The 13934-nt window shown below is 32.4% G+C and overlaps 1 protein-coding gene across 3 annotated transcripts; it reads left to right on the top strand.

The window, feature by feature from the left end:
• Positions 1-1614: 1614 nt before the first annotated feature.
• LOC133313992 (RING-H2 finger protein ATL47-like) lies at positions 1615-12490 on the top strand. 3 transcript variants are annotated; one of them, XR_009751887.1, is made up of 4 exons: positions 1615-1741; positions 1873-3154; positions 11360-11656; positions 12411-12490. XR_009751887.1 is itself a non-coding variant. In XM_061515421.1 (2 exons), the coding sequence occupies exons 1-2, from the start codon at positions 2008-2010 to the stop codon at positions 11482-11484; spliced, it is 1272 nt and encodes a 423-aa protein (XP_061371405.1). In that variant the 5' UTR covers positions 1615-2007; the 3' UTR covers positions 11485-11698. The 3 variants fall into 3 exon arrangements, 2 of the variants coding, with proteins under 2 accessions (XP_061371405.1, XP_061371406.1); XM_061515421.1 differs by lacking the exon at positions 12411-12490 and having other exon boundaries at positions 1615-3154; positions 11360-11698; XM_061515422.1 differs by lacking the exons at positions 11360-11656; positions 12411-12490 and adding an exon at positions 10104-10276 and having other exon boundaries at positions 1615-3154.
• Positions 12491-13934: the final 1444 nt, after the last annotated feature.

Below are 13934 nucleotides of genomic sequence, written 5' to 3'. Positions count from 1 at the left end.
CACACAACCTCTTAAAACTTGAACTTCAGTGAGCTTTTATTTTGCATAAGAATATGTTTAAATCAAAATCCAGAATGAAACTATAAGATTATTGGAAATCTCTTTAGTAACTATATCAACTTTTTAAGTATGGGTTTTAGGTTTGTTTCCCTCAAAGTGGTATAATATGTTGATATAAAATGTTCTAGTAAGGCAAGAGTATACACCTAAGCTTAACAAGAGAGTCACTATTAATGGATCTCGTATAAAAGTGAATATTTAGTGGTCCCGGTACATGTAAAGAGAGAGTGAGAGAGAAATAGGGGAGAGAAAGGAAAAAATAAGGAGAGACCATAGAATATTTTTTCCTAGATAATTAAAGGAGGGATTGTGAAGGCCGGGTGAAATCCAATAAAGTTTTAGCAAGAACATGTAGTATATAGAAGATGCTCTTCAATAGAGAAAATGATGTATTAATAGGTGGAAGAAGATTCCTTTTATAAGAGAGAGTCATAATTATTTTCGTGCAAGTGGATCTCACTAAGGAGAGCATCTTATGTACATCTGTAATAAATACATCTGTCATTTAACAAGTGACACTTGGATAAAAAAAATATTTTTCTCTCGTTTTCATAAAATATAATAGTCATTCCTTATAAGATGCATATACATCGAAGTAAGATCAGATTAGGTGGCCGGCCCAATAAATAAGATTAATGTGGCCCAATAAAGGTGCTACAACATTAATTGCTACAATATTCGAATGAAAAGTTGCAGAGAAAGGAAAAATTGAAACCGAATATCTCTAAACCTTGATATTTTCATTTGATCTTTGATTGCATCTTTTCTTGCTTGCAGTTACCGCTTACACTCAATCACATCACAAAACATTAAATCATGAAGTGTTTTTTTTTTCCATACTTTCTTAAGCAACTACTTATTAGCTCTTTACACTAATTTAAGCTGTGTGAATTTTCCCTGTGTATTACTTGTTGACTATAATACACATACAATTTGTTTGAATTCTTTCTCTTTTTTAAGCTAAAATCTACTTTTTATTTAAAATTAAAAATAAAAGTTAAAAGTTGCTTGGTGATTATTATGATTATATAAAAAAAATTAGCTTAAAAGCTATTCATTTAAAAAAAATACACATTTTAAGAAAAGCTGATAAGAACTTAAAAAGAAGTTATTCCTACAAGTTTTTTACTTTCTTTTTCATTATAAAAAAAAGTTTTTTTTATTAAAAGAAATTTTATAAAATTTGTTTGACCTAATTTCTATTTATAAAAAGAAGAGAAGCGAAAAATAAAAGGATTTGCAGGTAGTATCTTAATATAAGTAATATTTAAGCTAATTAAAGGTATCAGGGTTACTACTTTTTTAACTTTTTTTTTTACCCAGAAGGTGTGCAATAAAGATAGCCCAGATCAGCATTGGGCTTAATGGTGTACCTACATACAAGAGCAGAGAACTTTTAATTTGGGCCCTATTGATTATATAACGAGGACTTAGTGCACCAACTTGACATTGGGCCACATAGAAACTTACAGAAGAGTAAGATAAAAGATAAAAGATTAAAGTACAGATTCTACTATTCTAAGCAGCCAACACCAACAGTTTGATAAAAGATTAACCTTGACTCTATGCTCTATGAAATTGCGGTTCAAGTTCCAAAACCAGAAGACCTTGGGTTTTAGCAGTGACTCCTTTTCTATTCCTCTTTCCACATAACAGAGTGAGAACAAGTCCCACAATTAAGGTAGGTCAACTGCAACCTTCAAATTTCTCAAACATGTTTCCTTCCATGCAATTTCCACACTGATAGTCTTCAAAGAGCAACAGAAATTTTTGAGTAAAGTTTCTTTCTTTTTTTCTTTTTTTCTTTTTTAGAGTGCAAGGATTGATGTGGCTATTGATTGTTTTTCACAATGTGTGTGAGCTGGGTTGAATCCCCAAAAAAGCAAAGATAGTAACTTTGGTCAAGTAAATACAAAATTGACACTGAGACAAAGGCTATTTTCTAGAATGTATTGGGTTCATTCTCAAATCTGCCATAGCAGTGATGCTATCAACAATCCCACTGTTATTTCCCCACCTTCTTCTACTTCTTCTTCTTCTGCTTGTTCTTCTTTGTCTTACAGTTCTGACTACAAGAAACAATTAGCCCCACCACCTTTAGCTTCTTCATCTGGCAATAGACTAAGCCCTGCATTTGTTTTCATCATAGTCATTTTAGCTATTGTATTTTTCATCTCTGGTATCCTTCACTTGCTTGTTAGATTTCTCATAAAGCAAAGGTCCCCTTCATCAATTTCTCAATCCAATAGGTACCCTGACATGTCTGAATCCGATCCTTACCAAAGACAGTTACAGCAGCTCTTCCATCTTCATGATTCAGGCCTAGATCAGGCTTTCATAGATGCCCTTCCTGTTTTCCTTTACGAAGAGATAATTGGTTTGAAAGAGCCTTTTGATTGTGCTGTTTGCCTTTGCCAATTCTCAGAACAAGACATGCTTAGATTGCTACCTATTTGTAATCATGCTTTTCACATTGACTGCATAGACACATGGCTGCTGTCTAATTCAACTTGTCCTCTCTGTAGAGGGAGTCTTTATGAACCAGGCTTTTCCTTTGAAAACCCAGTTTATGACTTTGAGGGTCTAAGGGAAGAAGATGGGGTTTCAGGCAGTGTTGTTGCTGATGCTGCTTCTGTTAACAAACATGCAGAAAATCACATAATGAGTGGGAAAAGGGTGTTTTCTGTTAGGCTTGGAAAATTTAGAAGCTCAAATAATGGAGATGGGGTGGAAAGAGTTGAAGGAGAGAGCAGTACAAGTATTGTGGATGTTAGGAGATGCTATTCTATGGGGTCTTTCCAGTATGTGGTTGCTGATTCAGATTTGCAAGTGGCTTTGTGCCACAAGAAAGGTGATGGAGTAGGTATTGGTAGCAGTATGAGACAATTGAAAGGGAGATTTGCCCAAATTGGGAATTCTTCCACTGATGGGGATGTTGAGGGGGGAAAAATCAACATTGCTAGGAAAGGTGAAAGCTTTTCTGTTTCCAAGATCTGGCTATGGTCTAGGAAGGATAAAGTATCAAGTTCACCAGAAACCCATTTGGGTAATTCTAATGTCACTGCAACTTTGCCTCAGATGAATAGAGCTCAAGGTACGTGAAGCAACTTAGTATTTTGCATTTTGGACTACTTTTCTATTTTCAATGAGCCTGCTCTTAAAACTCATGCTTTCTTTTTCATACTTTTTCTTTTTTATTGATAATACTTGTAAATTATGCCAGAAACATCCAATCAAGCAATATCCTTTGAATGAGAATTACTCTTGAGTGTGAGTAAGGAAAAGCATTTCCCTTTATATAAAATCCTATTTCTTGGCTGTAGTATAATATCTACCCTTAACTTGCAAATCCTGTCAAGATGATCACAATCATGCATCTGTTTTGCTCTTATGAAGTTCTTGGAAAGCAATACTTGGAAGAAGTTATGAGGAAAATGAGAGAGAGAGAGAGAGAGAGAGAGAGAGAGAAATGTAGCAAGCAACAATGACACCAGATGATTTCAAACATTTTTGGAATGTGGGCCCTTGATTGCCATGAGATGTTTTTGTGACAAAAGTGGTCTTTATTAGCAATTTCTTGCAATGAGTAGGAAGATAAAAAAGTCAAATTGGGAGTGTTGCTTTTTGGATGCTTTGTTGTCTCTGGAAGCTTGCTTTTATTAAACCTAGGGGTTAAAAGGAAGTAAAAGAAACAACAAAGCATTCCATTCCATTCCTTTTCACTCTGTTGAAGCTGCCCCTTTTGGGTGGGTTTAGCATTTGATTACCAAGATGACAAGATGGCTGAAAAGTGGGGTGCTCAGTATTTTCCCATCAGGACTAAGGACTTGAGAGTTTGGGACATGATATGAGTTTTCCCTGTTAGTGCTCCCAATCTGCTTATTCACATTTGTCTTTCGAAATTTTGGCTAATACTATCATACAATAGTATTTTGGGAGGATTATATTTACAAACTTTTAACTCTTACAAACTACATTATGTTCTCATGAGAGAATACTAGGTTACACTATATTCTCTCGGGGGTACGTAGTGTAATTTGCACAAATTTGTAAAAAAAAGTTTGGAAACGGATCATTTCCCATAGTATTTTCATGAAAAAAATTACTAGTTTTGATACTTATAACTTTCATCTAAATTTCTGTTTATAAAAATTAGTTGTTGAAGGGTTTTTTTTTTAGCAGATGTCGTTGAAGTTTTTAATTGTTTAATCTAAACATGTAAACAGTTTTTGTTTAATTACGTTATTCGAGTGAAACTTCCAACTACTTGTTGGAAAACTTTACCCAAAGAAGCATGGGATTTGTTTTTATTTGACCCTCACATAATTTATGTGAAAAAATAAAATAAAAAGAATTCTAATAACATTTGGTATACATCTTGTAATGATGCATTATCTCATGTCAAGCATAGGTGTGAAATTAAACAATAAATGTACATAAAACGGGGAAGGACCAACTATAATCCCATGATAAAAAAAAAATTGTAAATGTAAAATGATATATGTAGGAGATCATGTGTGAGTGAGTAGTTTATTTTTTTTCTTAATTAAAAATATTCTTTTATTATACCAGTAATGTATTTTAATGATTATTGAAATATTAATTATGTGACATTATATTTCTTCTTGAATTTATGTGTGAATCGTACAACACAATTGCATTGATTATGTTGACAGAGGCACTGGTATAACTAGAACCCTGTTAAAGTCGGTTTATGGTGGGGTGGATTTTGCCGTGAAACAATGGAAAGAGGGTTGTGTATGAAGAAGGCATGAGTTATAGGGTGAGTGAAGTAATGCGAGAATAAGTCAAAAAATCCATTGCAATGATGTTGAACATGTGTTATATAAGATGTTTAGGAACGTGAAAGGGTGAGTGCAGGCATGAGGTTGAATATTCATTAGTAGGTGATTATTTGTTTGAGTTAGGATATTTTTTCTTATACAAGTGGAATTGAGCACGTAATTTAATACTTATATTCAAATCCCTCTCACCACTGGGGCTTAAGCTAGGACATATTTTGTATTATGATTTTTATTTTTTATTTTTTATTTTTACTTTTTTTTGTAATGGGGAATGGATATTGGGCTATGCAAATGGCTCAATGGTCCAATCTAGAACAATACTATAATAGTATTTCGTTAATAATTTTAAAAATCTATTTTAAAATATAATTTAAAGTTTTCTATTTATATCCACCATGTCATTATTGACCTATGATGGTGGTCACCGACTGAAGATAATAATATGATATAGCAGCAGAGAATGAACCCAAGAAAAGAAAGAATATTATGAAAACAAAAGAAGAGGAGTCTTAGTCTAGATTAGTATTTCATGTTATAGATATAAAATATGTGAAGTTTATTTATTTATTTATTTATTTAACAAGAGTAAATCTCACGTGATTTGTGTTATAACATGAGATATTAGTTTACTACAAGATGAGACTAGTATTTTCATAAAATAAAATAAAAGCTTAGTTTAGAATAGGTTGTTGGCTTGTCTGAATCTCAGTCTCATATTGAGAAGATACCAACCGTGATAGACAGAGACTTCGATTTTGTTTTTCTTACTTATTAAGAATGATTCAACCAAGTCACTATAAGTTAATATCAATGGTCTCTCTCAAATCCATTCAATGAAAGAGAATAGTATCGGCACAGTTTGAGGTGGGGTAAAAGAGTTGTTCATAAATCAAATGGGCAATTGAGTGATTTAGGGGTTTAGGGGTTTGTATCTCTGCTGGCTTTCTCTTCTCCCACCGACCCAAAAAGATAGTGGGGCTCATCATGTTTTTTAAATAAATAAAAAAAAAAGTATTTCTCTAACCACCGGAGATAAAATTATCTTCAGTGAGCTCAAAATAATATTATTTTAAAGTTATAAAATTAAAAAATTATATTGATAAAGACATATATAACTCTACAATATTTTATAATTACAAAAACACCTTGATTAATGATTTCTGTCCCAAAATGACATCGTTTTAGGCTCACATAACTTATCTCCATTTACTAGAAAATCCTCTGTCCATAAATAAATAAATAAAATATTGTCAACACTTCTGCCGTAACAGCACTGGTCAAACTCAGTCTTGGCAGTTTATTAATTATTTAATTTAATTTAGATCTGAAAAGCAGAAGTCCTAAGTAAAACTAAATAAATAATTTAATAGCTAAAAACTATTAAGAGTTTAACTTTAACGTAAAAGATTTCATCTTATCATGTATTGTCATAATAAATTATACAATCATAAACCATCTAATATAATGATGTATTAATTTTTTTACGGTATTATTTAATAATACATTGTCAAATTAAATTACATTACCATCCAAATATCAATATCAATATCACTTTTATCTCAAATTAGTTGAGGTGGGTGGCAGATGAATCCAAATAAAAATTTAAAAAAAAATGATAGAAATAAAATTAAAAGTACTATAAATAACATTAGAAATACAAACGTTGAAATAAACAATTCAGAAGAAGAATAAGATAAAATAAAGTGAAAATAAAGATATATAAGAGAGAAAAGAAAAAAATAGGAAAGTAAAAGTAAAAATACATAGAAAATAATTTTTTTAAAAGAATAGAGGGATAAAAATAAAGAAAAAGAGTAGTAAGGGAAGAAATAAAGGGAGAAATAAGGAAAAGGGATTAAAAAAGGACAATGTGAAACAAAAATGAGTCTAACCCTTTACAATGTTAATAATTTTTTTCTAATTCGGCTTAAGACATAGCATTTGTTAATCTATATTCCATTTAATTAAGTCGTACTTTAATATCATCCAAAGATGTATTGGTTTATTCTAGTACATCAAAATTATATCATAAACTAAAGCATACAATATAACAATGAATCTTCAGTTGTCTTTTTTTTTATACAAAATAATAGTTACGTGCATACATTTTGTCAACAATGTATGTATAATCCATTTCATTAAAAAAAATTACATACAATGATAAGACTAGTTTAAAGATGATTAGGTGTATATAGATATTTGCAACTATCAAACTTGAGACCAAACGAACAACCTTAATGATCTTTAACTATCTACGATTGAAATTGATTCTCTCATATTTTATTTAACATGATCATATTATGTGAGAGAATTATATCAATATAAAATAAATTAGGGGTGATGATTTTATAATTATCTAATATAATATTTTCTCTTTCTCTTTCCTCATTACCTTTAATCTATCTTTATATAATTATAATTTTTTTATATAACATAATTATATTAATTAATACATAATAGGATTCACTCCCCGTGCCATCTTAGTAACTATTGATGATTACCATATACCATATGACTATTATTCGCCTAGGATCTGTAACCTTCAATGAATTTAAATCCAACAAGTGGCACTTGAATGGTATTTATAGCACCATCTAACGGTTTTGATGTTTGATTTTTTTTTTTTTTTTTTTATGTTTGACTTTTAATCACCAACGCGTAGTACAAAAGAAAATGACCATGCATGAAAATTACAACCTTGCACCAGACACTAGGGGAGGGGAGCGTTTGGTTGAGGAAATTTTTTATGAATGATAGAGAAATAATATTTATAGGAAAGTGAGTTTAGTAGGAAAATATAAAAAAAAGTTGTTTGGTAGGAAAAAATTTAACCGGGAAAATTAGGTAACTTTTATAAAATTTATGTTTGGTTGTAGGTAAAATATAGATGGAAAAAAAAAACAACCAACAAAATCTCAAATAGCCATGCAAATGGGGGGAATACCACATCTAAAGTGGGAATATTTGTCCATCAATTTTGATCCAAATAGCCATGCAAATGGAATACCTAGCAAACTCATTTAGGTGGGCAAATTTGAAAGCTTGTCAACCAAACATGGGCACCCAATTTTCCCACTTCACATTTTCCTATCATTCTTCTCAAAAACCTTCAACCAAACACCCCATAGGATTTTTTTTGAATACCAGGAGTGTAATGAACACAATATAGGGGTATTCGCACTTTGAATTGTATTTGTTTTGGAAATAAAAATCAGCTAATTCAATCATTTTGATTTAATGATGTAATCATTTATTCGGTTTGGATTTTTTTTTCAAATCCAATCCAATCCAATTTTATTCAGTTTGGACTAGATCGATTTTCGATTTTTTTAAAGCCTAAAATTTGTATGATAATTATTGTGCAAATAACATATCTTTTATATATATTGGCTTTGTAAAGTTTGTATGATGATTATTGTGCAATGTAGAAGCATAAGTAAACAATAATCTAATTTTCAATATAATACAACAAAAAGTTGAAATCAAGTAAACTCGGATTCAAGTATCACCTGTTGGATAAGAAGGAAAATTAGACAAAAACAAAGTAAGAAAAATTAATCTCAATTACTAATAAGATATCTCTATATTAGTAATTGAGATTAATTTTTCTTACTTTGTTTTTGTCTAATTTTCCTTCTTATCCAACAGGTGATACTTGAATCCGAGTTTACCTGATTTCAACTTTTTGTTGTATTATATTGAAAATTAGATTATTGTTTTATAGAGATATCTTAAAATAGACCCAATGGGTGCAGCTCAGTTGGTAATTTGGCGCTGAGTTAGTGGGGTTGGATATGTGTTCGATTCCCGCTGAATGCATTCTTAGGGAGGGGGCTGAACCTTTAGCCATCACTGTTCCCTCGCACTCCGGATTAGTCTCATAGCCGGCTCAAAGAGTCGAAGCTCGTGAGGATACCGGAGGGAGCCAACTCGTCTCAAAGAGATAATTAGGGTTGGGTAACTCCAAAAAAAAGAGATATCTTAAAATAGTTTTTTATTTCAAATTTTAGCACATAAGTTTTATAGTAGTATCAGTGTATCTCATTCACGTGAAAATTATAAAATTAAATAAAATCGAATCCTTAATTCAATTCAAATGTTATATTTATGTAGTAAAAAATTCATAATTTTGTAATATCCTATCCAAAGGTTGAAATCACAATATCAGATAATAACGGAAACTTGTTATAATGTACCAATAAAAGAACAAATGGTGTAAAATGAAGTTATATGTCTTAAAACTTAAAAAGTTAAACAAAGATGCATTAACGACATGGAGAAACTAATATAGCAGCGAAAATGTAGAATTGAAAAAGTAACAGTTAAACCATTTGATTCATATTATGAAAAACATAAAAGAATTGTTAGCAACAATTAGGCATTAAGGTAGAGGGGAATTAATACCACTTGGGTTTAACTGATGGGTTAATGGGTCTCGAGTTTAGAATTTTTTGGGCTATGATTGGGGAATAGGCCAAAGTAGATAGAGGGAAATTAATACCACTTGGGTTTAACTGATGGGTTAATGGGTTTTGGGTTTAGAATTTTTTGGGTTATGATTGGGGAATAGATCCAGATAGGTAGAGGAAAATTAATATATTGGATTGGATCGGTTTTCATCAACCAAATCGAAAAACGATCCAATCCAATTAAAATTTGTGATTTTTTTTTATTTTTGGTTTTTCAGTTATCGATTTTTCGATTTAGTCACCGCTGTTTGGATCGGTTGATGAACACCCATAACTCAGTTCACCTATTTTCTAAAATTAATAAAATTATATACCATTTCAATCCATAACTTTTTTTTAATATTTCCCTTTGTGTCTTGAAAATTTTCCAATTTGGGGAAGGGTGTATATACCCTGGTGGTACCGGAAAAGTGTCCCTCATCTTAGCAACCAACGCAGTTGTTTCATATATCGATAATATTTCTTAGAACATTTAGCATCCCTACACTGTGAGTTGGACTTTATCACGATAGGGACATTATTGTGGAATCAAGGTTTAAAGAACAGGTTGACAATGCATTATAGAGTTCGTTAGGGGTGTTTAAAATGTCCAAAGAAATTCAAACTTATCCATAATCAAATCAGTCCACATCTAAAAAATAAATTTTTCTAAAATCGGATTTTATGTCAAACCACTTTTTATTTTCAAGAACAGTTTCTTTACCAATCCAAAAAAATAATTGGATATATATATTTTACCATATTGAACTGTTTTTGTTTTGCTTTGCAGTTGAAATGTTACTAATCCAAATCGTGAGCACGAGTTATGAATGCTACTCCCTCGCTGCATTTATTCTTCTTTGTTTTTGAAAAATCCTAACTCCCCATGTTGATTTCATTCTTCTTTCATCCAAATCTCATCCATCCTTTGTATCTCTAAATTTCTGCATACGAATCCTACCCAATCTCCCAAAGTTGCATTTCTTCTTCAGTTCTTCTACTGGACTGGGTTCTTCATGCTTAGTTTCTATATTTCCAAAAAATAAATGATTATCAATTTGTTTTCTTTTTTAGCTTTAAGTTAACGATATGTACGAGGAGGAATAATGTAGTGGGTTCCATTAAGCAATTAGGCAAATTGGAAACTAAATTGGTTTGTATAGATTCTGGATATGAATCACCATAATGTTGATGCTGATGCTGATGCTGACAAAAAGATGCTTAAACAAATGGCAACCACTCCATCTCAATCTGTTTTGATGTATTGGTTTGTAAATTTCTAGTAAATTACTTTACTACACAGCTGCTACATATCGAACATTCATCCTCACGAAATCATTCTGCAACATATGGACTATTTCAACTATCATACTTACTTTACAGCACCAATGTTGTTTCCACTATTGTTGGCCACAACATAGTCCATTTCCATGCTGCCGTAAGCAGCTGCTATAATTTTCCTCACTTACAGTTTTCCTCACTCACAAATCAGGATAAAATTTCCCTCAAAATAAAGACCTTATACAATTTCGACAGAAGAAATCATGCAAAATTTATATCAACATCCTAAACCAAATCATATCAAAATCAAATCCATTGTATAATATATAAAAAAAAAAAAAAAACAATGAGAAACAACATTTCATTACATTTCAACAGTAGTCATTCCATTCCATTTCATGACTACCTTTCAACAGCAATTACAATAGGTACACTTTTTCTCATTCTAGCCTACTTCCTACATAAATACATATGATGAGCAAAACAATAATGGTAGCAACTAACACCCTACTACACCTACCCACATGCCTTATTTCCCTTTTCCACCCTATACAATTTTGCAACCATCTTTACTGATAGCTCGTTAATCTTGATTTGGTGCTCATTAATCTTCATTTTATGCTGATGTGTCTCTGGCAGATGTAGTTTTCCAGGCTAAAAATGATGAGAATTAAGTCATAGAAGAGCACTTTTTATACATATTTGTTTATTATATTGACTTTTCCATCTCAATGACATTTCTCACCTATTTGTTATGTTTAACAGGGAGAAGAGGTGGAAACTACGAAAAGCTTGGTGATGCGACTCTACACGGGTGGAAATTCCATGCTACATCGAATTGCTGGGCCAAAATTCCAGAGAAGTGGCGCAAGTTAGCGCCACGTGCATAGGCCAATTAGCAGGGATCTGGCGCGGACCCGCGCCAGTTTGCGGGAATTACAGTACCGTGTTTTTGTTGATAAATGACCTATGGCCTGATTTATGGCTTAGCTTACATCTATGTGACTTACCTTGATTGAGATTGAATTACTGATGTGTTGAAAATAAAACAAAGAAGTTGAGGTAAGCTCCACAAAGGTTAAGTGATTAGGGGATGCATATTTCATTTGTACCCTTATAAAAAAAAAGAAAAAGAAAAGGGATGAATATGCATAAAAGGTGGCTAAAAGGAATTAATTCCCGAAATTCTGTGGGAATGTTAGTGGAGCAAAATCATTGAGTTGAATGTGCTAAATTGAAAGAGTATCAGTTTTTCAATCTCATTGTTGTTTGAGCTACTATCCATATATTCCTACCCTTTTAACCCGACCAAGATACAACCTGTGAAGTCCTTTTGATCAACTGGTGCATGTGTTTGATTCTTCATTTTTAAGAATTTTGAGAATATGATCAAGCTTATGGTAGTGTTATAGGTGTGTTGGATTGAGTGCTCATGATACCCTAAAACACTGAGTGTTGAGTGAATATTATTTATCTTTGTGAGGGGTAATCAGTGTAGACTTGTATCTTTAAGAAGCTGATGACATTGTTGGAAATTTATGATATTGGATCAGTCATGCTTAGTATATTGTGTCTGAGAGTGTCTATGTATTGTTAAGCTGGATTAATTGATTGTTTTTGGATTGAGTCTTGTACATTGCTGAAGACAACAACGTTTAAATCTGGGAATAGTTTGATGTGTCTCTGGCAGATGTAGTTTTCCTGGCTAAAAATGATGAGAATTAAGTCATAGAAGAGCACTTTTTATACATATTTGTTTATTATATTGACTTTTCCATCTCAATGACATTTCTCACCTATTTGTTATGTTTAACAGGGAGAAGAGGTGGAAACTACGAAAAGCTTGGTGATGCGACTCTACACGGGTGGAAATTCCATGCTACATCGAATTGCTGGGCCAAAATTCCAGAGAAGTGGCGCAAGTTAGCGCCACACTGGCACAAGTTAGCGCCACGTGCATAGGCCAATTACCAGGGATCTGGCGCGGTCCAGCGCCACAGTGGTGTGGACCCGTGCCAGTTTGCTGGAATTACAGTACCGTGCTTTTAAAAGGGTAAACTTGGGAGAAGAAAAGATGGCTATTAAAAAAGGTGCTCTTCACAGAATTAGGTATCGCATTCTGGAGAAAACCGTCGTGCTTCAGAGAGAGAGCTTCCGAGAGATCTTCTTGTTCATCTTTGTTCTTCTATTTTCCAGTTTCCAGTTTATGTTGAATATTGATATTTCAGCCATGACCATGGTTGGCTAAGTACTTTTTATTGTAGTTAGGGTCACAAACCCTATGTGAACCCTTGTTACAACGGATTGATTTATTTTTACTCATTTATATATTTATCTTTATCTCTACTCTGTGTGTAATTTATATCCTCTTTATTAGAACTGATCAATCTAATAATTGATGATAGTTTGAGGGTTAGAACCCCAGATAGGAATATTGGGGTTTTTGACCTTGAAATGGAGTAGGATAATAATTTGTATGCGTGCTAGGAATAGACGTATATTTGATTGCAGATGCTTAATTTATCGTGTTCATTGCTTAATTCCATGAGGAACATTGCAAGGAATTGGGGTTCCAATTGGAGTTAAAGGGTTAATCTTGCAAGGAATTGAGGGTTAACTATTTAATAATTTTTAGATGATAAATTATCTGAGTATTTATTTAAATGAGTATTTTAAATCAATCCAAAGTAAAAGGTGAGATCATATGGTGAGTGCACTCTAGCTACAATGCCTTCTTATATTTTATAAAATCAATCTCTGCTCTATTTTTCATAGCAGATGCTCACTCACCTTCACTTATAAATCATCATTCAACTTCAAGCCCATGGAGTTCAACTTGAACTCCATTTCAGCTACATTCAACTCTAGCTTATTAATTTTCCAATTTTCCAGCTCCATGGTATCATTTGTAACATCATCCGCCCATATGAAAAAATCACAATATGGCTTCTTCTTCTACCAGCAAATGAAACCAATCTCAGAATAACAATCAACTTTAATAAAAATGAATTAAACCACTGAAAGTTAGATAATGTTTATAGTTGTCCATAAAATGCTCACCTTGAAATTGAGGCACTCGAAGAATGCTCTGTTTGGGTTTCTCTGAGTTTTGGAGGTATACACAACACTTGGTCTCCCGAATTTACACTTTGGAGCAGCATTCATTCTTTGGGTTCTAGCCCCAACTAAGCTGTTTCCACTTGACCCCCTTATCCCATAAGAAAAATTCATCTTCTCATCCTAAATACAAAATACAGACAACAAAACCCTAGACCCTAAATTACAAAATACAGATGACCAAAATTAGCAATTTGACTCAGATGTATTAAACAAAAAAAAA

This window comes from Gastrolobium bilobum, unplaced genomic scaffold (genome assembly GCF_033153095.1).
Source record: "Gastrolobium bilobum isolate Gb01-03AN ecotype WA unplaced genomic scaffold, APGP_CSIRO_Gbil_v1 utg35590, whole genome shotgun sequence".
In the NCBI taxonomy this organism is placed as follows: Eukaryota; Viridiplantae; Streptophyta; class Magnoliopsida; order Fabales; family Fabaceae; genus Gastrolobium; species Gastrolobium bilobum.
The sequence above is the reverse complement of the archived record's forward strand: the minus strand, read 5'-3'. Positions and strand labels throughout refer to the sequence as shown.

Excerpts from the sequence above, each read along its gene's own strand:
- LOC133313992 (XM_061515421.1), top strand. The coding sequence starts at position 2,008 with ATGTATTGGGTTCATTCTCAAATCTGCCATAGCAGTGATGCTATCAAC. Across the intron at positions 3,155-11,359 it reads TCAGATGAATAGAGCTCAAG|GGAGAAGAGGTGGAAACTAC; the intron begins GTACGTGAAGCA and ends TATGTTTAACAG.